This window comes from Haliotis rufescens, unplaced genomic scaffold (genome assembly GCF_023055435.1).
Source record: "Haliotis rufescens isolate VD_foot unplaced genomic scaffold, xgHalRufe1.0.p SCAF_35, whole genome shotgun sequence".
Taxonomy (NCBI): Eukaryota; Metazoa; Mollusca; class Gastropoda; order Lepetellida; family Haliotidae; genus Haliotis; species Haliotis rufescens.
In genome coordinates, this window is record NW_025964057.1 from 4,568,016 (window position 1) to 4,592,983 (window position 24,968).

At 41.4% G+C, this 24,968-nt stretch overlaps 2 protein-coding genes across 5 annotated transcripts in view; one reads left to right on the forward strand and one right to left on the reverse strand.

Annotated features, from left to right (window-relative positions):
* LOC124125244 (ELMO domain-containing protein 2-like) overlaps positions 1-16,474 on the reverse strand; it is a 29,484-nt gene extending 13,010 nt beyond the window's left edge. The window contains exon 1 of one of the 3 annotated variants that reach the window (XM_046488513.2): positions 16,455-16,474. The gene's annotated coding sequence lies outside the window, so the exon portion shown is untranslated. Of the gene's footprint in view, positions 1-15,640; positions 15,744-16,454 lie in introns of those variants that run through there. The other 2 variants (XM_046488514.2, XM_046488515.2) reach the window with 2 other exon arrangements.
* LOC124125241 (transmembrane protein 131-like) overlaps positions 15,816-24,968 on the forward strand; it is a 138,520-nt gene continuing 129,367 nt past the window's right edge. For both annotated transcript variants that reach the window (XM_048381119.1, XM_048381121.1), the window contains exons 1-3: positions 15,816-16,121; positions 16,577-16,641; positions 20,474-20,508. In XM_048381119.1, coding sequence (XP_048237076.1) covers positions 16,001-16,121; positions 16,577-16,641; positions 20,474-20,508 — 221 coding nt within the window. In that variant the 5' untranslated portion in view covers positions 15,816-16,000. The remainder of the gene's footprint in view (positions 16,122-16,576; positions 16,642-20,473; positions 20,509-24,968) is intronic.

Sequence of the window (24,968 nt, forward strand, 5' to 3'; positions counted from 1 at the left end):
AATCAATACACTAATTTTAACTATTTTCAAGATTTTCAATCAAATTTTGCTCAAATACTGCCCAAAGAGTTAAGAAGTGATTAAATAATACAAACTATGAATCCTGCAATACAATTTGAAATGAATAATTGTCACGTTTAAATGTTCCTGTGGTATAATGACAACACAAACCATCCTTACACCTAACAAGAAATAGATATCAGGGACACTATGCATATTGTATGTCTTTTCCAATGATAACGGTTTATAATGACAGTTTGTGGCATTTCATTTTGAGTTTTTGAAAAATGAGTTCATAGATATTTTTGAGGGCGAGTTAGTTGTTTTACCACAGAATTTACAGTAGAAATCTAGTAAATCCGAGATATTTTTAACATTTGTATCCTTATCCTGCATTACACCTTAATGCATGTTACTGCTTGTTCTTGACAGAGAAAAAAGCTGTGTGAGGGTCTTTGCTTGAAGAAGTTGCTCCAACTAGCTGAGAGGCCAACCCATCACGCAGCTCCCACGTGACCAAAGGAAGTGACGTCACGGATCCTCACATTACTCTGGAGTCCCAAACATCGGAAGGCATCGGGGGGAGGTAGATCTGCGATGCGTGGGTCCCTTTAGACGCAGTAATGCAGGAGGTGTTCATTAAAGATTTCCCCTAAACCACTTTGGGTTTTCATATTTGGTTGAAATTTCACATGTGTATTGATACATGTATCTATGGGTTATGTCTGAATTTGCAGCACCGAACTATTAATCTTACCACTTTTACAGGTGTTATGATCGAGTAGGGTGTGACAATGGAGCCAGTAGAATACCGAGCAGTGATTAGGTTTTTATATTTGTAAGGTCGCACACCAAAAGAAACTTTCGATGAAATGAAAGCAACTTATGGGGAAGATGCCCCATCATATGACGTTGTTAAGCACTGGCATCGCCAGTTCAAGTGTGGTCGGACGTCTGTGGAAACAGCTGCCATTCCTAGTCGCCCCCATTCAGCCATTGATGAGGACACTATCCATCAAGTGGAGACCGCCATTTTGGCAGACTGACGTATAACTGTTCGCCAGTTAGCACAAGATGTCAAGATCAGTGTAGGGTCTGTGGAAAAAATCATCCATGACAATTTGAACATGCATAAGGTGTCTGCACGATGGGAGTCCCAGGTTGCTCACACATTTCCAAAAGCAGGAACGAGTCAATTGCTCAAAGAATCTTTTGGACATGTGCCAAAAAAAACAGGCAAACTTTTTTGACAGACTTATCACACAGGATGAAACATGGGTCCATCACTATGATCCTGAGACTAAAGTTCAGCTGATGCAATGGAAGCATGTGGAGTCACCACCCCCAAAGAAGGCACGTGTCCAACCCTCTGCAGGCAAGGTCATGCTCACGGTGTTTTGGGACCAGCACGGACTAGTGATGATGGATTTCTTGGCAAAGGGTACCACAATTACAGGAGCTTATTATGCTTCACTGCTGCGGAAATTGCGGGACGCTATCAAGCTTAAGAGGCGTGGCATGCTGACCAAGGGTGTCCGTCTCCTGCAAGACAATGCTCCAGTACACAACTCTCATATGCCCAGACAGAAGCGCGGTTCTGTGGCTATGAAATCCTTCCACATCCTCTTTACTCTCCTGACCTTGCACCATCTGACTTCTACCTCTTTCCAACCATGAAGTCCTTTTAGAAGGGAAAACATTTCACAGATGATGAAACACTGATTTCTGAAGTCAAGTCCTGTTTTGAGACGCAAAATGAGGGCTTTTACAAGCGAGGTCTCCATAGTTGCATGTTATCCTTAATGCATCTTTATCGGACGGAACCGAAGGAGGGAATACCTTCAGATGTGGACTTTCATCTTTATTTCCAGAGACTGTTCCCTAGCCAATACTTGACTGTATGGTCAGCTTCGGGTGACCACTCCATGTATGGGAACCTCCCATTCCCTGAGCCCGTCCTCGGCTGTGTGGTCGGCATCAGGTGACCACTCCATGCATGGGAAACCCCGTCTTCAGCTGCATGGTCGGCCTGGATGACCATTACATGGAAGGGAAGAGTCAGGTATGCGTTGTGTCCTTGTACTGAGCAGCCTGACAAAACGGCTCGGTTAGGTCAAGACTGGAGCACCGAGCCGTATGCAAATGAGGCATGAGCCTTCTAGTCCAGGGCTCACGCCAGGGATGGTCGAGAAGCCGGCTCTGGACTTGGAGGCGTGGTCAATGACGTGTAGTAGTGGTGACCTGCTGGGCCACTACTAACGGACCAAAGCTGTGCGTGCCTTGCACATCCTCCAATGCGACGTCTTGCAGGTAGAGACTGGCGAAGACCGTGTTGGATCGCCAGAAACATCCCTCCATGATGGCGTGTAGAGAGCAGTTGCTGTGTAGCGCCATGGTGGAGGTGACCACCCGGATCTCATGCAGGTTGTTGGATCCCACAGCCTCGTAGGCCTGGAGGATGATGGCTCGTAGCCAGAGGGTGATAGTGTTGCAGCTGACTTCCGCTCGCGAGGTCGCAGATACCAGTATGAAGAGGTGTCGTCGTTGTCTACAGATGTAGCATGGGTCCCTAGTTCATCTTCCGCGCCCACAATCGATGAAAGGGGGGATGAGGAACAATCTATCGGGCTGGCCTGGGAGCCAATTTTTTGCAATGAAGTCCTAGCACAGGCCCAGATGCACGGCTCCGTGTGCTCCCGGCTCAAAGCGGACCCGTGTGACGTCCAGGGCATGTAGCTCACTGACACGGGCTGATGTGGCGAGCACCAGTAGGAAGACCGTCTTATTCGTCAGATTGTAGAATGAGGACGTTTCGAGTGGCTTGAAAGTCCCAAGCTGGGGGACAGAACTTCGCCTTTTGGTCTTCCAGCCTGAATGAGCGGAGCAGTGCCTGGAGTTTTGGGATTTTCGTCATGCGTCAATCTTTTGGAACTGCCAGGACGGAGTTGAGCGCCACAAGGTAGGTCATGATGGTACTGCCCTTGAGCTTACGCTTGTGACATAGATGGAGCATGAACTTGGCCAGGAATTGAGGCGATACAGATGTGGGGTCTTGTTGCTTGCCCCTGCAAAAAGCCCTTGAAGGATTGCCACTTGTCATCATAGAGGCTCCTGGTGGTTGGGCGATGTGCCATCGTGATGGCCCTAGCTGCTCTGGCGGAGTAGCCTTTGGCGTTCAGTGCTCTCTGTAAATGGACCAGACGTGAAGACATAACCTGTCTGGTCCTGGGTATGGCTGTCTGCTGTGAGGGTGGATCAGCAGATTCTGCCAATCTGGGAGTGGCAGTTGGTTGGCGTTGGACAGCTCTCTGAGGTCGACAAACCAAGCCCTCGCTGGCCACCAGCGGGCAACCAAAGTCAGATCGAGGTTCCGTGTCGATCTGATCTTCTGGACGACTTTGGGAAAGAGTACAGGTGGCGAAAAGCGTACGCTTTTAGTCCTTCCCAGGCCCAAGCCAGTGGATCCAGGACTGGAGATATGTAGGTCGGGATCTGGTAGTTCTGGCTGGTGGCGAATAGGTCTATGTTAGGGAGACCGTGGTCTCGACAAACAAGAGCGAAGGCGTCTGGGTGAAGTTTCCACTCAGTGGCAGCCACTCTGCCTGGCCGAGATAGAGCATCAGCTAGGCTGTTTTGGCAGCCCGGGATGTGTTGGACCTGGAACTGAATCCCCAGATGATCCACCAGGTGAAACAATCGGAACGTCTGTTGAAGGAGCGAAGTTGAATGAGTTGTTCCTTGGTTCAGAAGGCACCATACGACGGTGATGTTGTCCATCGAGATGGAGAGCCAGGCGTGTCTGAGGGCCTGGTTGCAGTGAGCGGTGGTCAAGATAAGCGCCTGCAGTTTGAGGTTGTTGATGTGCCATAGACGCTGATAGACGCTGTCCCTCCAGGTGTGTGCCCCATCCCTGTAGGGACGCGTCTACGAATAGGTGCAGAGAGGTTGTAAGCCCTGTCAAGGAGACGCCGCCTAAGACATTCGATTCCATCGTCCACCACCGGCTGCTTGAGATGATCCTGGAGGACGATGGATACGGAGGGGTCCTGGCGCCTGATGTAGGGCGCCAGGAACATCTGAACTGGGTGCAGTTGGAGCCTTCCTCTGCGCTGAGGTTAGGAGGCCCAGGAGGACTTGCCATTAGCCCAGAGTGCGTGGTAGGTGGAGAGCTGGTGCGCCTGCATGCGCTCCCACCATTCTTTGGGTACAGAGATGAGATCGAGATCCGTCTGGAAGAGGCCCCCGATGAACTGAAGGAGCTTGGAGGGTGTCAACTCTGACTTTCTGGGGTTGATCTTCCACCCCAGCCAGAGGATGAAGTCCCTGTGGCGGAGTAGAGTGACAGTGTCCCGATGGTCCAGTAGGCAGTCGTCTATGTACGCCTCGAACTGGATGTCCCAGTGATGGAGGTACGAGGCTATCAGCTTGGTAAGCCGTGTGAATAGCCACGGGGCTGAAGAAATTCCAAATGGGAGGACCGCCCATTGATAATTGACTCCCATGAGGAAGAAGCAGAGGAATTTCCAGTCTTCGGGATGTATAGGGACATGTAGGTAGGCGTCCTGGATATCCAGGCTGCTGAGCGCCTCCTGTGCCTGGATTAGGGATCGCAGTAGCCTGAGCGTGGTCATCCTGAAATAAGGTGGACACGCCAGGTGGACCCTGTCGATAAGATCTGCTGTCACTGCTGTCACTCCGACGTGAAGACATACTTGGGGAAGCTAAGTCCGCTGAGTGACGAGAGGTAGGCTTCTGTGAGGTCGGCCGCCACGGTGGACGTAGAGGCGTGGGCGTCTGTATAGGCGCTGTGTAGATGGGCACCAGCTGAAAGGGCGCTTGAGGAGGTGTCTGCAGAGGCGCTATGGGATGATATAGCATCGATGGCTGTCTGGCCTGTAAGTACTGAATGTACTGAAGGAGAGAGGCGTCTATCATGGGCGTCTCTGCCGTAGGCGGGGGCACCTGTGGGAGACCGAGCGTCTGTCCGGAGGATAGCATAAGCGCCGTCTGGTATGTGAGCGCCACGTGGGGCATCAAGGTAGTCGCTGCTGTAAAGATAGACGCTGTTGTGGTCGTCAGAATGCTCTGGGTGGAGACTGCGACCGTGGGGTCCGACATCAAGGTAGAGGTCGGTGGGTAGTCATCTGAGATGGCCGATCTTGTAGGCGAATTCTTGGAGAGGTCTGACATCGTGCGCCGGTGTTTCCTGGCCTGCTGTGTTCTGCATTTTTTACACACACGGAGGTACTGACTGAAAGTTGTGGGTGAAAGCAGTAAACAGTCTTTACATTGGTGACCCTGGAGGCATTGAGATGTACAATTAAGGCACAGGGGGTGAGGATCCCACGCCGACATATTACGCTGGCACTTTGTGCAGGAGAGCATGATATCTGCAATGAAGCAGTGTAAAATCACAATGCGTCCCCGCCCGAGTATGTATGCTATAATTTGTTTATCCCACTGTGTGGGTTTAAGAAACAAATATTACGACAAATGTAACATAACATACAACAAAACAAACAATACTTGCGAGGATACGCCAATTGTGGGGTACCAAGCAAAAAGAATATAGAACGCAAACCAGTTCATTAACTGCTGGCCACGTAAAATATTCAAGATGGCCACTGGGAACAACAAGACACCTGGCAATATGTTTTCTTTTGTGAAAACGCCAGTAAGTGTCTAATAACGTTATGCGCATGTTTATCAAACATAGAATGTACAAAATACAAACCGTAGGCACAACACAAAGACAAAAAACATTAACTCAAATAGCAAACATGTGAGGGTTTGAATCAGTTTATGCTACAGCAAAAAAACAGGTCTTCATTCATCAAGTGACAAGAGTAATGTGAGGATCCGTGACGTCACTTCCTTTGGTCACGTGGGAGCTGCGTGATGGGTTGGCCTCTCAGCTAGTTGGAGCAACTTCTTCAAGCAAAGACCCTCACACAGCTCTTTACTCTGTCACAAACAAGCAGTAATATGCATTAAGGACTAATGCAGGATAAGTAAAAAAATGTGTAAGTTAAGCCACAGAAAGTTGATAATTTTACCGCAGAATTTGTCTTGGACTGGTTAATGGGAAACTTATACTGAAAGACTCACAGAGAAACAAGGTCAGCACTGAAAGGGTTAACCGGAATCCAGGACATGGAAAGTGCAACAGAAACAAGCACTGGGCACACAAACACACAACTGAATTACATTTCAGAATATTATATCACCAATTAATACTTAAAACTTTAAAACAATGAAATTTAATTTGTCTAATACTAAGGGTATCCTGAAGGCGAGAATAATGTGGGGCTTGTAGGCGATGTCCTTCTATGTTATCATTATTTGGGCCTGCATCCCAGACAATTGATACCAAAAGATGCGGGTGATGTTCATTTTATTAATTGATATCCTTGTCAAGCATTATGCACAAAAGACCATTTAATGTTAGAGACCAGTTTACATGTAGAGTTGAGTCACCTCGCAACAAAAGATCAAAACACTCTTTTCCTATTTGACAGAAACCCTTGTGGCCGAGTTAATTTATAGAAATCACTGCATAAAAAGTGAATTATGTGCATTTCTAAGTTCAAAACACAAAGTCGAACGGACTGGCAATTTTTGGGGTACAAAATGGAAAATTGAATAAAAGTTGGCAAGACCGAAATGTGTTGAGAAATACCACCAGTCTGTCCAAAGTGATGTCCTAGTTTGACCTTGCACTCACTCAGTCACACTCTCACCAAGCAAAGAATGCAATGACATGACACTGAGGACATGAAATGAAATAAATGTTTTCGAAGAAAAAGGTTCTTCAAATAGAATGACTAATCTTAAATTTGAACTTTTAAACCCCAATCCAACACTTATGTCATCGGTGGTCAGGAAAGCAGTATGTCCTTAGAGATGTTGTTTACTTTCACACAAGCGGTATCTCCAGTGACAGCCAGTATGTAATCCTAAACAGGAGAGATTCTCACCTGTGACCCCGGGCTCAAGTTTTACCCATGTGAGGGCAACCCGACACTAACGCTACCTAAATGTAGCCTGGAGTAAAGATGTTTTTAACTTCCAGGCAGGGGCTACTGGCGAAGATTTTTCCCATAACTTTGATTATCTATGCAGAAAAATAACTAAATACAAGTGTTTGTGCGTTACATTTGGCTCTCTTGTCAACATTCCCCACGTTTGTTGTAATTAATGTCCATCAGATGCTGCAGGAGGATGGGCACGAGTCGGTCTCTCCACTCACACAGAGGAAACTTCCAAATGTACATGACCATATTTTTTATAGCTACTTCTTTTTAATTCAAGAAATTGTTACAATAAAGAAAATGTTCGTATTTCAATGAGAAGAGATCTAAAACGTGGGGTCCTCTATTATTCTTGTACTATGAGGGTAATGTTGTTTTTCAGAGCCTTATCATCGGCAGAAGCCTATTAAATGTCTGCTTTTAACTGCCCTTTGAAGGAGAGCATTTGACCAGACTTAGGGCTTCTGCAACTGATAATGCTCTGTAACTTACCACCAACAAAATATAAGGGAACTAATGATTTGAATGAAGATATTGTTGAGGTGTACATTTACAATACCAAGCTATTGTTGAGGTGTACATTTACAATACAAGCTATCATTGAAGGTGTACATTTACAATACCAAGCTATTGTTGAGGTGTACATTTACAATACCAAGCTATTGTTGAGGTGTACATTTACAATACCAAGCTATTGTTGAGGTGTACATTTACAATACCAAGCTATTGTTGAGGTGTACATTTACAATACCAAGCTATCATTGAGGTGTACATTTACAACACCAAGCTATCGATGAGGTGTACATTTACAATACCAAGCTATTGTTGAGGTGCACATTTACAATACAAGCTATCATTGAAGGTGTACATTTACAATACCAAGCTATCATTGAGGTGTACATTTACAATACCAAGCTATTGTTGAGGTGTACATTTACAATACCGAGCTATCGTTGAGGTGTACATTTACAACACCAAGCTATCATTGAGGTGTACATTTACAATACCAAGCTATCATTGAGGTGTACATTTACAATACCAAGCTATCGTTGAGATGTACATTTACAATACCAAGCTATCATTGAGGTGTACATTTACAACACAAAGCTATCGATGAGGTGTACATTTACAACACAAAGCTATCATTCAGGTGTACATTTACAATACCAAGCTATTGTTGAGGCGTACATTTACAACACAAAGCTATCATTGAGGTGTACATTTACAATACCAAGCTATTTTTGAGGCGTACATTTACAATACCAAGCTATCACTGAGGTGTACATTTACAATACCAAGCTATCATTGAAGGTGTACATTTACAATACCAAGCTATCATTGAGGTGTACATTTACAATACCAAGCTATCATTGAGGTGTACATTTACAATACCAAGCTATCATTGAGGTGTACATGTACAATACCAAGCTATCATTGAGGTGTACATTTACAATACCAAGCTATTGTTGAGGTGTACATTTACAATACCAAGCTATCATTGAGGTGTACATTTACAATACCAAGCTATCATTGAAGGTGTACATTTACAATACCAAGCTATCATTGAGGTGTACATTTACAACACAAAGCTATCGATGAGGTGTACATTTACAATACCAAGCTATCATTGAGGTGTACATTTACAATACCAAGCTATTGTTGAGGCGTACATTTACAATACCAAGCTATTATTGAGGTGTACATTTACAATAACAAGCTATCGTTGAGGTGTACATTTACAACACAAAGCTATCATTGAGGTGTACATTTACAATACCAAGCTATCGATGAGGTGTACATTTACAACACCAAGCTATCGATGAGGTGTACATTTACAATACCAAGCTATTGTTGAGGCGGACATTTACAATACCAAGCTATTGTTGAGGTGTACATGTACAATACCAAGCTATCATTGAGGTGTACATTTACAATACCAAGCTATCATTGAGGTGTACATTTACAATACAAGCTATCATTGAGGTGTACATTTACAACACAAAGCTATCGATGAGGTGTACATTTACAACACAAAGCTATCATTCAGGTGTACATTTACAATACCAAGCTATTGTTGAGGCGTACATTTACAACACAAAGCTATCATTGAGGTGTACATTTACAATACCAAGCTATTTTTGAGGCGTACATTTACAATACCAAGCTATCACTGAGGTGTACATTTACAATACCAAGCTATCATTGAAGGTGTACATTTACAATACCAAGCTATCATTGAGGTGTACATTTACAATACCAAGCTATCATTGAGGTGTACATTTACAATACCAAGCTATCGTTGAGATGTACATTTACAATACCAAGCTATCATTGAGGTGTACATTTACAACACAAAGCTATCGATGAGGTGTACATTTACAACACAAAGCTATCATTCAGGTGTACATTTACAATACCAAGCTATTGTTGAGGCGTACATTTACAACACAAAGCTATCATTGAGGTGTACATTTACAATACCAAGCTATTTTTGAGGCGTACATTTACAATACCAAGCTATCACTGAGGTGTACATTTACAATACCAAGCTATCATTGAAGGTGTACATTTACAATACCAAGCTATCATTGAGGTGTACATTTACGATACCAAGCTATCATTGAGGTGTACATTTACAATACCAAGCTATCATTGAGGTGTACATGTACAATACCAAGCTATCATTGAGGTGTACATTTACAATACCAAGCTATTGTTGAGGTGTACATTTACAATACCAAGCTATCATTGAGGTGTACATTTACAATACCAAGCTATCATTGAAGGTGTACATTTACAATACCAAGCTATCATTGAGGTGTACATTTACAACACAAAGCTATCGATGAGGTGTACATTTACAATACCAAGCTATCATTGAGGTGTACATTTACAATACCAAGCTATTGTTGAGGCGTACATTTACAATACCAAGCTATTATTGAGGTGTACATTTACAATAACAAGCTATCGTTGAGGTGTACATTTACAACACAAAGCTATCATTGAGGTGTACATTTACAATACCAAGCTATCGATGAGGTGTACATTTACAACACCAAGCTATCGATGAGGTGTACATTTACAATACCAAGCTATTGTTGAGGCGGACATTTACAATACCAAGCTATTGTTGAGGTGTACATGTACAATACCAAGCTATCATTGAGGTGTACATTTACAATACCAAGCTATCATTGAGGTGTACATTTACAATACAAGCTATCATTCAGGTGTACATTTACAATACCGAGCTATCGTTGAGGTGTACATTTACAATACCAAGCTATCAGAGGCGTACATTTACAACACCAAGCTATCATTGAGGTGTACATTTACAATACCAAGCTATCATTGAGGCGTACATTTACAACACAAAGCTATCGATGAGGTGTACATTTACAATACCAAGCTATCGTTGAGGTGTACATTTACAACACCAAGCTATCGATGAGGTGTACATTTACAATACCAAGCTATCAGAGGCGTACATTTACAATACCAAGCTATCAGAGGCGTACATTTACAACACCAAGCTATCATTGAGGTGTACATTTACAATACCAAGCTATCATTGAGGTGTACATTTACAATACCAAGCTATCGTTGAGGTGTACATTTACAATACCAAGCTATCATTGAGGCGTACATATACAACACAAAGCTATCGATGAGGTGTACATTTACAATACCAAGCTATGGTTGAGGTGTACATTTACAACACCAAGCTATCGATGAGGTGTACATTTACAATACCAAGCTATCGTTGAGGTGTACATTTACAATACAGAGCTATCGTTGAGGTGTACATTTACAATACCAAGCTATTATTGAGGTGTACATTTACAATACCAAGCTATCATTGAGGTGTACATTTACAATACCAAGCTATCATTGAGGTGTACATTTACAATACTGAGCTATCGTTGAGGTGTACATTTACAATACCAAACTATTGTTGAGGCGTACATTTACAACACCAAGCTATCATTGAGGTGTACATTTACAATACCAAGCTATCGATGAGGTGTACATTTACAATACCAAGCTATCGTTGAGGTGTACATTTACAATACAGAGCTATCGTTGAGGTGTACATTTACAATACCAAGCTATTATTGAGGTGTACATTTACAATACCAAGCTATCATTGAGGTGTACATTTACAATACCAAGCTATCATTGATGTGTACATTTACAATACTGAGCTATCGTTGAGGTGTACATTTACAATACCAAACTATTGTTGAGGCGTACATTTACAACACCAAGCTATCATTGAGGTGTACATTTACAATACCAAGCTATCATTGAGGTGTACATTTACAATACCAAGCTATCGTTGAGGTGTACATTTACAACACCAAGCTATCGATGAGGTGTACATTTACAATACCAAGCTATTGTTGAGGCGTACATTTACAATACCAAGCTATTGTTGAGATGTACATGTACAATACCAAGCTATCGTTGAGGTGTACATTTACAACACCAAGCTATCATTGAGGTGTACATTTACAATACCAAGCTATCATTGAGGTGTACATTTACAATACCAAGCTATCATTGAGGTGTACATTTACAATACTGAGCTATCGTTGAGGTGTACATTTACAATACCAAACTATTGTTGAGGCGTACATTTACAACACCAAGCTATCATTGAGGTGTACATTTACAATACCAAGCTATCGATGAGGTGTACATTTACAATACCAAGCTATCGTTGAGGTGTACATTTACAATACAGAGCTATCGTTGAGGTGTACATTTACAATACCAAGCTATTATTGAGGTGTACATTTACAATACCAAGCTATCATTGAGGTGTACATTTACAATACCAAGCTATCATTGAGGTGTACATTTACAATACTGAGCTATCGTTGAGGTGTACATTTACAATACCAAACTATTGTTGAGGCGTACATTTACAACACCAAGCTATCATTGAGGTGTACATTTACAATACCAAGCTATCATTGAGGTGTACATTTACAATACCAAGCTATCGTTGAGGTGTACATTTACAACACCAAGCTATCGATGAGGTGTACATTTACAATACCAAGCTATTGTTGAGGCGTACATTTACAATACCAAGCTATTGTTGAGATGTACATGTACAATACCAAGCTATCGTTGAGGTGTACATTTACAACACCAAGCTATCATTGAGGTGTACATTTACAATACCAAGCTATCGTTGAGGCATACATTTACAATACCAAGCTATTGTTGAGGCGTACATTTACAATACCAAGCTATTGTTGAGGTGTACATGTACAATACCAAGCTATTGTTGAGGTGTACATGTACAATACCAAGCTATGTAATTGGTAATGCAATCAGTGAATTTTTAAAAGATTTATGACTGACCATATTTCCTAGATGAATTTACCTACTTGTTAGTTTGATCAGATTTGTTCGAGGTTGCAGACGAACAAAAAAATCTTTCCACTTACATTCTTACTATATCAGAAATTCAAATTGACAAAGAAAGAAAATCATTTAGCAGGGAGTAGAGTATTTGGGGTCATGGCAGTCATCACTTATTTGTAAACATAACGGTCAGTCGGCTGTGGGCTCAACTCCAAGCATGGTTGTAGTGCCTCCTATCACAGTGGGGAGTTCTGACTGGTGGCAGCGATAGTATAGAGAGCTCCGCGAACAGGGTATGGCTGTGAGGAGTTCTGACTGGTGGCAGCGATAGTATAGAGAGCTCCGCGAACAGGGTATGGCTGTGAGGAGTTCTGACTGGTGGCAGCGATAGTATAGAGAGCTCCGCGAACGGGGTATGGCTGTGGGGAGTTTTGACTGGTGGCAGCGATAGTATAGAGAGCTCCGCGAACAGGATATGGCTGTGAGGAGTTCTGACTGGTGGCAGCGATAGTATAGAGAGCTCCGCGAACGGGGTATGGCTGTGGGGAGTTCTGACTGGTGGCAGCGATAGTATAGAGAGCTCCGCGAACAGGGTATGGCTGTGAGGAGTTCTGACTGGTGGCAGCGATAGTATAGAGAGCTCCGCGAACGGGGTATGGCTGTGGGGAGTTTTGACTGGTGGCAGCGATAGTATAGAGAGCTCCGCGAACAGGGTATGGCTGTGAGGAGCATGGAGAAGTAATACCAAAGGGAGGTCACTCTAGTTTGTTAGATGTTGTCATTTTCTTTTCTTCATGACACAGTTGAGCTGTGCAATTCTGCACAAAGTTATCATATTTCGTACATTTATAAATAACATCTTTCATTCACGCAACAGTTTGTTCTTTGTTGTCATTTACAACCCCTCCATTCATACATTGATACATTCCAGTGGATCCTCCATGGTCCGATCGTGGTAATATGATTGGTTGTTGCTCTGTGTCACATGGTTGGACGTTGTCAAACTTTCAACCAATGGAGGAAACTGTTGTGCCCATGTCCATGATGCCCAGTACAGCACATTAGAGTATAGAGTACCAGAATATCATTTTCACTGCCATTTCAGCCATTAGAACATAATTCCTCTTTATTGTAAAAAGAACCATGGACAGAATAACACCCCCTGACAAGTTGCCAGAACACATTTGCATCTACTTCCATACATAAAGTCAAAATGCCCCAAAGCCCTTGGGAAGTTTCCTGTTGTACTTCTAGATACTTTCTATTTCATATATGAGAAAATACACACATGCATCCTTACTTCATAACATTTAACTGTTTTAACAAACAGGATGTAAAATAATAACAACATCATTTTAAGGAGTAGTGCACTTTATCTGGCGTACTTTTTTGGATTTCCATTAGCATTGCTTAGAGGCTTAAACTTGCGCTGCCACCTTGAAGCTTCAAAGCCGACTAATGAATTAATCTCATTGGTCAACACTTTACACTGGGACAATGAATGCTATCACAAATAGCTAGTGCTCGAGCACCAAGTCATCAGACCTGATTGTTTACATGCATGCAAAGTGACCATTTCCTCTGTTAAAGTCGAAACTTGCTACAAATTGTTTGAAGTTTCCACAATTTAGAGGGGCTTAATTTGTTAAAAGTGATAGCTGACCCATACCCAACCTCACAACTAATTGAGTATCGCAAAAGCGTGCCCAACCCTGAGGATCTTGAAGGGGTGTTTGATCGGAAAGGGGTACCCAATCATAATGACCGTAATAGGGTACTTGATATGAACACTGTGATGATCCGGGGTAAAACAGGTCTTCAGCAACCCATGCTTGCCATAAGAGGCAACCATGCTTTTCATAAGGGGCAACTAACAGGATCAGGTGGTCAGGGTCGCTGACTTAGTCGATGCATGTCATCGTATCCCAATTGCATAGATAGATACTCATGATGTCAGTCACTGGACTGTCTGATCAGTCAATGGAACATTGCTGATTGCTGATCGGGGCGTTAAACAACAAACAAACCAGGCTTTCATAAATTTGCGATTCCTATAAGATGTGCAGGCTATATTTAGTAAACAAATATTGAAAACTCTCAACATCGCTGGGTGTATTCAATGACATTGCATGTAGAGATGATAGATCACTGGGAGGAGCTTATGCACACTTAATAACCCCTGACGTCACATGGCATTGTTTCGCCAGTGTGACTGGCAACAAAATACTACAAATTACTTCACAGGGAATTGTCATGTTTTAAAAATGTTTGTGGTACTGTATTCTAAAGGTAGGCCTATCAATGCAATGCCATGTTGTAAATTCAGAAGAGGTAATTGCTGTCAGAAATGTTTTGACACAAATGGAAGAAAACTGATCTTGAAAAAACAAAATGTTTAAATGCTATCCATCATGTTTGATGCAAAGTTGGGAGAATGACGAAAACAAGAGGGACTCTTCCTGTTCATACAGTTGGGACCTTTGTTAATTACAAAATGTTTGCTTCAGTTTTGCTAATATGTGAAAATGACATGGATATGCTCAATTTATTTTGAAAAGAGCTATTTATTCAGTAGTAGTGGATGGATTGATGGATGGAAGGATGGATGGAAGGAAGGACAGATGAATGGATAGATGGATGGATGGAGGGACAGATGGATGGATGGATGGATAAAGACAAGTGGCATAATCTGCATAAGCCAACACTGAATTTTGTCAGATCAAAGGTTTTCAGAAGACATGTTTTCAGATGGCCATGTTTATCGCAACGATTACTCACACTATAATGTGGGGTGTAGCATAGCAACATGTGGGGCGGAGGTTTTACACTTGTTCATGTGTTTAGAGAGAAAACTACGAATGTTTCTTGTGTCCGAAAACCGATAACACGGTGGATATCAATATGAGCTGAAAGCCAAAATCTAATTATGTTATGTTCCTTATTTGGTAACTTGACTACTTTTTACTTTTCGGGGCAATTAATGAACTTGAAACTAAATATGAAAAAATGCTATTCAATATTGACCATGTATATATGTATGTCTGCACGCACTAATCTTGGTTTCATAGATATCATGCACACCCATGTTCCATCATGCGTGGTTCCTGGAAAATGGTAAAGAATATATCAGTTTTCAATGTTTCATTTATGTTAAGCCTTTGAGGTGGTAATTATTCAACACGTACAATAATATTTTATGTGAACATGAAATAGGCAATGTTCTCTACCAGTACTGTCAACAAGGAAATAACTGACTGTACACCGACTGCCAAATGAGCTGAAATCTTACGTATGTAGCCTATACGTATCGCCATTCACCGGAAGTGACTCAGGTCGTGTAACCAAGAGAACGACCAATCATAATACGCCTCACACTTGTTATAATGTGCTATGTATCGCTTAGTTTCGTATCCAGGTAGCTCTGAGGATGACTGTATAACTATAAAACGCAGCGTCGGAGACATTGTATTATGATTGCACAAATATTATTGTGATTTCTAGAGATATCATAATGACATTTGAGGCCCTGTTGGTGTCGTTCTTTGAAAACGTCAGATATTGACATTCGAGAGCTGAGTTAGGCAAGCATGGCGCGGTTGGATATTCACGTTACAGACAAAGTGCTAGATTTTTTACATTTTTTTCTTCTATTACAAACTTTACAACCTTCTTCAACATATGTAGATGCAGTAGAAAGTCACAGCCAAGGTAAGACACAGAATAAAACCCGAAACATTATGTCTGGATGGTGAAAACAGGGTATTAATGCTGTGAGGTTGCGCTTGTGTTTACATGCGGGACTGTCGCGAACACAACAATGTGTTTGTCCCAAAAATGACATTGATTGTGATGACATATGTGAAACATGAATTTGAGTTTATGACAATAATGTGTCAGGTTTCACACTGACTGATCGATGAAGCAAAATCTGTGGTGATATTGCCATATTTTGATGTGTTTATTGTTAATGTGACCATGCCGGAAATAGATTCTACAACGCGTTCGAGCAGAACAGCTTGTCTATAAAGAACGGTCACTTACGCTACTGCAATGACATCTCCGTACACTGACAGTTCACCGTATATTCCAGTGTTCTCATTAACATTGTCGTTTACATGTATACCCCTTTTGCCATAAATAATGGACTTTTTCTTTCTCCCCAGCGTTCATCCAAACAGACAAACATTTGACCTACATTGTGGGTGATATTAGTGGAATACCTTTAGAAGTGAGTATCACTATCATCTACTGTCATGAGTGTATTTCAACGTTTGGATGCATAATGTTTGAACTTGATCTGAAGTCAGTATATTGTGTAGCTAAAAATAGATAGATTCTCATGGAGAGTTTCAGCCTTTTCCTGGTGCAATTGTCTGACCCAATTTTGGATGACAAGAGTACTGTGACTAAAGATAATATTGATAATAAACATGGACACAAGCCATGCTGACAAAATGAATGCTAGATCTCAGTGGATTTTTTGTTTGGAAAGATGTGCGCAAACATTTTGTGTAACAGGCCCAGTCATCTAAGGTGCCGCAATTCGCTGTGCAGAGTTGCGTCCCTTGGGCACGCCAGAAACCTATGATTGTGGGTTCAAATCCCGGTTCGCCCTGATTATGTTTCTAGGTTTGTCAGCACCAAACCCGTGCTCGTGGGTTTCACAGAAGTGGTGAACGTCTATGATCCTCATCACTTCGGGCTTTCCTCATGCTCCTCCCACATTAAGCTGACACACCGTGATATAACTGGGATACTGTTAAAAGCGCGGTTACAGTTACACACAACTCACTGACTCTATTGCCTTGAACGGAATGTTCTGTATGCACCAAATTTGATAGATCCAGTTGATTTCCCTTTCAATTTAGATCTGTTTTGGATTGTTTTAAATTTTGTTCTGTGTTCTGTGTAGGTCTGAATCTGGTCTAATTTCACAAAATTTGATACTGTTAGGGGGAAAATTGTTGCAAGAATATTTTGTAAAGCATTACAAAGAGTTAATTTGTCTACTGGGAATGTTGGAGAAATACTTCCTTATACGGTTCAAGTGTGTGTCATTCACTGCCCTTGACTCGTTTGTTTCTATGTCCTGAATTGAAAACAGATAGCTTGTTTGTCACTTATTGACCTTTCATAACTGAAACAGATCAAGTAGTTTAAATGGTGTCTTGTGTCTCTGTGCACTGGTGTTCACGCGTCGGATCCATTCATAGCTCACGCTGGTCACTTCTTTTCATTCTTCACTTCCAACTTATTCATCTGACATAGATGCTTGCTTGATCTCATGTTGCAGCACTTGCTTTTTGTTGGTAACTTTGAAACAGTTTAAACTTATGGTCTCCAACTATCTTTCATGCCTAGACTATCAATGATTGAACATTTTCAGGAATGTAGAAATGTCATCATAAACACTCAGAACAGTTTAATTTAGCATTGTACATGTGTTGTAAGCTGTGGAATACATTATGTGGATCTCAAGATCCAGTTAAGAGATTTAGGGGTGATTGTACGTAGTAAACCCAGTTTGGGATGTAGACGAGGTGAGATGAGATCACCATGATGAAATCCCCATCAAGTCTTGCAATGGATAACATTATTGTTTATCATGATATCCGTCATACTGACTGAATTTGGAAAGAGAAAATGTTTGGCCTTGATTGTCACTTGCATTCAGGGAGAAATGAGAGGAAGTAGTGTTTCTCTGTTGAAGAATACAGACATTGTGTTCTCCGCCACTACTTGTTGTATAGAGGCTCTTTGTCTGGGCTACAATAGATGACTTACGAAGCGAGACAAGGAGCAGGACGATTCACAATCCAAATCCTGTATGTGTCACTTGACACTTTAAATACTCTCCCAATTTTGTTTACTTCTTGTGTTTATTGCTGCACACTGCTCTAATTTACTTGGAAAACAGCTATATTTTCACAATGCTCATCCAAATGATGAAAATATGAATAAAATATTTGAAATATCATATTTCCTTTTTGCCTCTAGGATATTTGTAATATAGTGCCATTGAGTTTGGCTAGTGGTCAGGGTTTGTTATTTTCCCAGGTATGTTAGTCATTTTTCAGGTACTCAAAGGTAGTATTTATCATTATGAATGTCCGTATTTGTACTCGTGCCTTGATACAATACATACTAGATGGTAACCATGGTAACATTTCATTAATCACACAAATCTGGTTGGATTTTTAATTGTTATTCTCATAAATAAATTTGTATTTGGGAGTATTGCAAGCTCAGTAGAATGACCTTCTCTTTTATGACCATTGAAAGTAAAATGTCCCGTTTTTGCAGTGAAGGTGTCAGCATAGTGGCTCTGTGTTAACTCGGGGTCATTACAACAGCTCAGTAACAACAACACCATGAACATAACCTGTGTCATTCCAGGGATTTATCCAGGAAAAAAACACAACAAATTAATAGTTAGGGTCATTGTAACCTGTACATGTTTTGAAAGATTTTATTGTTAGAATGACCATGTTGACCACCACTGTTGTTATGGCCTCTGAGTTGTTTCTCTTTCCCTATCGGTGTATCAGCCTGCTGTGGTTTCATATCCATGTGGATTCTTTACGTCTGAATTGTAATGTTGAAAGTGAGATCGCCAGATGCTTTCATTTCTATTTCCCCCTCGGCATCTCAGGAAGCAGTGCCCCTAGGCTGATAGTAGTGAGTAGTTATCAGGAAAGTGGTGTTACTCGTAATGCAGTTACATCCTGGTTGTGGGCTACAGGACACACTTTTATCTTTTCATTTGTTTCCTTGTAATTCTAACTTCCCAATACTAGTCTCCATGTATTTGAATCTTAACATTTGCTATTACTGTTAACATTAGTGTCAACTGTTATAGTGGTCTTTTCAATCATGTATAAATAAGACTATTAAGAGTGGTATTTGGAAAGAAAGCCCGCTGTTTCAGGGTTAGAACTAAACTCAGAAGGTTTGCTAGCAAGGGTAAAGATAAAATGCCCTTGTTATGTTAAAACAATGGAGAAATTGGGAAATTTGTACTTACCTGCAAGCATTTGTACTAGCCCCAGGCTAGTGGGCTTGTGTTAAATTCTGACACTGCAGTCTTGATATAAAAGTAAGAATTTATCATGTTTTGAAAACCTATGTTGCAACAATTTGCAGGAGAACATTGATTGTCTCCAGATGAAAGGAAGACCTTGCCCTCCAGTGTTGTATTGAAAATACTGGGGCTGTAAGTTAGTGTAACAATTCACAGATATCTACGATACACTAGGGCTGTAAGTGAGTGTAACAATTCACAGATATCTACGATACACTAGGGCTGTAAGTGAGTGTAACAATTCACAGATATCTACGATATCTTCGATACTCAGGTACAGATGATACTTGTGAGATTGCGATACTCTATAAATAGAACAGAAAGAATAGAGTTAGCTCCTATAATGGCAAAAGCAGCACAGTGCCACTAGTAATCATGGCAGATACTGAGAACATGGTGGCTGAGGACATGCCGAATAATTGTTACACTGAATAACCATCCCTTCATTTAAAACTGTTTAGTTCTTGTGGCTTTCTTTGTTAATGTTTTTGAGATAATAATAAATATATGTATGAAGAGAGATGTTTTAGAGCTGTATCTCAGTGATTTCATCATTTCTTACTTTTTGATGTGGTGTATCGTGATACCAGTAGTATCACCATTCTGTATCATGATATAAATCGTATCGCAAGATACCATGCAATATTCATCTCTAGAAAATACATGTTGATATACATGTATCTTGTATTAATTATTTTCTATCCAAACATACAAGTGTGTGTATTGACATGATTGACCCAGATGATCAGCCAGCTGTTTCCACCTGGTGATCACCCTCTTAACATGTTGCATGATAGGTGTCCACCTCACTGGTGCTCCTTTGACCCGTATCCACCAGAAATAGCAAAGAAATTGCGAGATTTTTTTCAGTCCATAGCAGTACTAAGACATCCTTGTGTACATGTAGACGTAGGTTGACATATGCCCTAGGATTCAACCGTGATGAGCAGGATGATGAACAGGATTTTTTCCATTTCAGATAAAACCAGGTCATGGGTTTCCAGACCCGCTTTCGTAAGTAGTTTCTCTTAATGATGTTTGTAATATTTGTCCATGAATTGAAACATACATCAGTTGGCTAATATAGATCTGTTAGCAACACATTGGTGCATACAATGTCAAATGTTGTTGATATGTACTGTATGTAGTGTGCGGAACAATCACAATACACAGATGAGATGAAACCCTTGTTGCATATAAACTTAACCAATCTCAATACACAGATGGTGTGAAATCCTTGTTGCAAACACTGAACCAATCTCAATACACAGATTAGCTGAAACCCTTGTTGCATATAAACTTAACCAATCTCAATACACAGATGAGATGAAACCCTTGTTGCATATATACACTTAACCAATCTCAATACGCAGATGAGCTGAAATCCTTGTTGCATATATACACTTAACCAATCTCAATACACAGATGAGATGAAACCCTTGTTGCATATATACACTTAACCAACCTCAATACACAGATGAGCTGAAACCCTTGTTGCAAACATTGAACCAATCTCAATACACAGATGAGCTGAAACCTGATTGGATCCAGGTTACAAATGTGCTCATGAATGCGTATCACCAATGTGGTCACATGTATTGCTTCCTACATTAAGATGATATGCCTGAAATACTTTTGAGAGCAGTCGACTACTTTCAGGGGAAGTTGTGTTCGTGCAACCCCACGAGCAAATTTATGACCCTGACCTTGATGTGTACCAATATTTGTTTGAGATGGCCTGTGTACAGCTGGTGTAGCAACGTCATGCTTCAGGGAGCTTGTGTAGGAAATGTATTGTCTCATCACTCTATCTTCCACCTACAAACCATCAAGCATATATTGATGTCTTCCTTGACCAATGTGTAATTCAGCAGTGTACAAGGGGTATATAACATCCTTGTGCTACTGTTGTCAATTTCTTTAGCTTCATTGACGTCATTGACATCTCTAAGAACAGATTTAACTTGTGTGTGCTTTTAATAAGAACTCTTCCCCCTTTGTCAAGTGTCTGCAAATACAGTGTATAATATCATTCATCCCCTTCGTCTCAGTTCTGGCAACCCATTTGAATCCCACTTACAGCCCCAGAACATGATGGCGGTGTCATTCTTTTCTATTTGATTTGTGGACATTGCGCATAAGTTTATCGTAGGGAGTCCGTCTAATTCTGCTGTTCTTGAGAATGAGATTAATAGTAACATGAGGGTTCGTGTGATGGGATTTACTTGTATTAATAGTAACACGAGGGTTCATGTGTTGGGATTTACTTGTATTAATAGTAACACGAAGGTTCATGTGAAAGGATTTACTTGTATTAATAGTAACATGAGGGTTCATGTGATGGGATTTACTTGTATTAATAGTAACACGAGGGTTCTTGTGATGGGATTTACTTTATTAATAGTAACACGAGGGTTCTTGTGATGGGATTTACTTTATTAATAGTAACACGAGGGTTCATGTGATGGGATTTACTTGTATTAATAGTAACATGAGGGTTCATGTGATGGGATTTACTTGTATTAATAGTAACACGAGGGTTCATGTGATGGGATTTACTTGTATTAATAGTAACACGAGGGTTCATGTGATGGGATTTACTTGTATTAATAGTAACACGAGGGTTCATGTGATGGGATTTACTTGTATTAATAGTAACATGAGGGTTCATGTGATGGGATTTACTTGTATTAATAGTAACACGAGGGTTCATGTGATGGGATTTACTTGTATTAATAGTAACACGAGGGTTCATGTGATGGGATTTACTTGTATTAATAGTAACACGAGGGTTCATGTGATGGGATTTACTTGTATTAATAGTAACACGAGGGTTCATGTGATGGGATTTACTTATATTAATAGTAACACGAGGGTTCATGTGATGGGATTTACTTGTATTAATAGTAACACGAGGGTTCATGTGATGGGATTTACTTGTATTAATAGTAACACAAGGGTTTATGTGATGGCGGGCCAAGGCTGAGAGAGTACATAGGTATCTGACAGCTCCATCATAACTGACAGCATGCTGGCTGGCTGGCAGGAATCTGTTTGCTCATCCCAGGAGCTGATGGAGCCTGGCACGCTTCACTGCACAGACGCACTTGCAATTACTGGTCACTGAATGACCTGGGCTTGACCACTATATCCCACCCAGTACTATTTCTCCTGTTGCACATGACATGGTGGAAGCACTTATCTCCCACCAATGTTTCAGTTGTGTTGATATCACCTATGAAACAGCAATGAGACTCAGACTAATGAAGTAGTTATTTGACACAACGTTAAACAATACACCGCACAACACATGGCACAACATTGAACAGTACACAGCACAACATTGAACAGTACACAGCATGACACATGACACAACATTGAACAATACACAGCATGACACATGACACAACATTGAACAATACACAGCATGACAAAACATTGAAAATACACAGCATGACACATGACACAACATTGAACAGTACACAGCATGACACATGGCACAACAATGAACAATACACAGCATGACACAGCATATCATTGAACAGTACACAGCATGACACAACATCGATCAATACACAGCATGACACATGGCACAACATTGAACAATACACAGCATGACACAACACACCATTGAATAATACACATGGCACAACATTGAACGATACACGGCATGACAAAACATTGAACAATACACAGCATGACACATGACACAACATTGAACAATACACAGCATGACAAAACATTGAAAATACACAGCATGACACATGACACAACATTGAACAGTACACAGCATGACACATGGCACAACAATGAACAATACACAGCATGACACAGCATATCATTGAACAGTACACAGCATGACACAACATTGATCAATACACAGCTTGACACATGGCACAACATTGAACAATACACAGCATGACACAACACACCATTGAATAATACACATGGCACAACATTGAACAATACACAGCATGACAAAACATTGAACAATACAGAGCATGACACATGACACAACATTGAACAATACGCATCATGACACACAAAGTGTTTCCATTTGTCAGTAATTGCCAGTAATTTACTGGTAAAATAGCTTATGTACCAACTAAATTTAGACCTATGGGACCATAAGACTGATTGTACCAGTATGTTCGAGTGCGAGCAGTCCAGTGAACCAGTAACATTGCACATGAAACAACAAACAATATACAGGAGTAAGTCAACAAGGAACAAGAAACAGGCCACACTGTCACAGAGCAGCAGGACACGGACAGATTGTGGGGAACATATTCATTGCTGTATTGTATGTTAGCTACATTGTGTGTATCAGGGTAGGGGGACTATTGATAACAGTTTTCACTGTTATCAGTGTGACTGGCCGAAGTTTGCCAATAGATTGTGAACTGTGTAAGATATGAGCTATCTGCAGCCCTGGGCTGTTCTGATTGGTCACTTGGACACTGATATGATCATTGGGTTTATCGTGGGATAGTCAGTTAGTCTCACTCAAGAGGAAAGACTTGTCAGACCTGCTGTTGTAATGTCTAGTGTTGTCAAACAAGAGAAATCAAGCTGCCTTCCTGGAACACCTACACCATGCTAACAAACTCTCGATACCCAGAACTGCCCCATCACTGAACCGTTCAGTCCATTCATGTATCAGCCATACAGGGCCACAGAACTGCCCTGTCACTGAACAGTTCAGTCCATTCATGTATCAGGCATACATGGCTACAGAACTGCCCTATCACTGAAATGTTCAGTCCATTCATGTATCAGCCATACAGGGCCACAGAACTGCCCTGTCACTGAACAGTTCAGTCCATTCATGTATCAGGCATACAGGGCCACAGAACTGCCCTGTCACTGAACCGTTCAGTCCATTCATGTATCAGGCATACAGGGCCACAGAACTGCCCTGTCACTGAACCGTTCAGTCCATTCATGTATCAGGCATACAGGGCTACAGAACTGCCCCATCACTGAACAGTTCAGTCCATTCATGTATCAGCCACTCAGGGCTACAGAACTGCCCCATCACTGAACTGTTCAGTCCAATCATGTTTTGGCCACACAGGGCTACAGAACTGCCCCATCACTGAACAGTTCAGTCCATTCATGTATCAGCCACTCAGGGCTACAGAACTGCCCCATCCCTGAACCGTTCAGTCCATTCATGTTTTGGCCATACAGGGCTACAGAACTGCCCAATCACTGAACGATTCAGTCCAATCATGTTTTGGCCATACAGGGCCACAGAACTGCCCAATCATTGAACCGTTCAGTCCAATCATGGATCAGCCATACAGGGCTACAGAACTGCCCCATCACTGAACCGTTCAGTCCATTCATGTATCAGCCATACAGGGCCACAGAACTGCCCAATCATTGAACCGTTCAGTCCAATCATGGATCAGCCATACAGGGCTACAGAACTGCCCCATCACTGAACCATTTAGTCCAATCATGTTTTG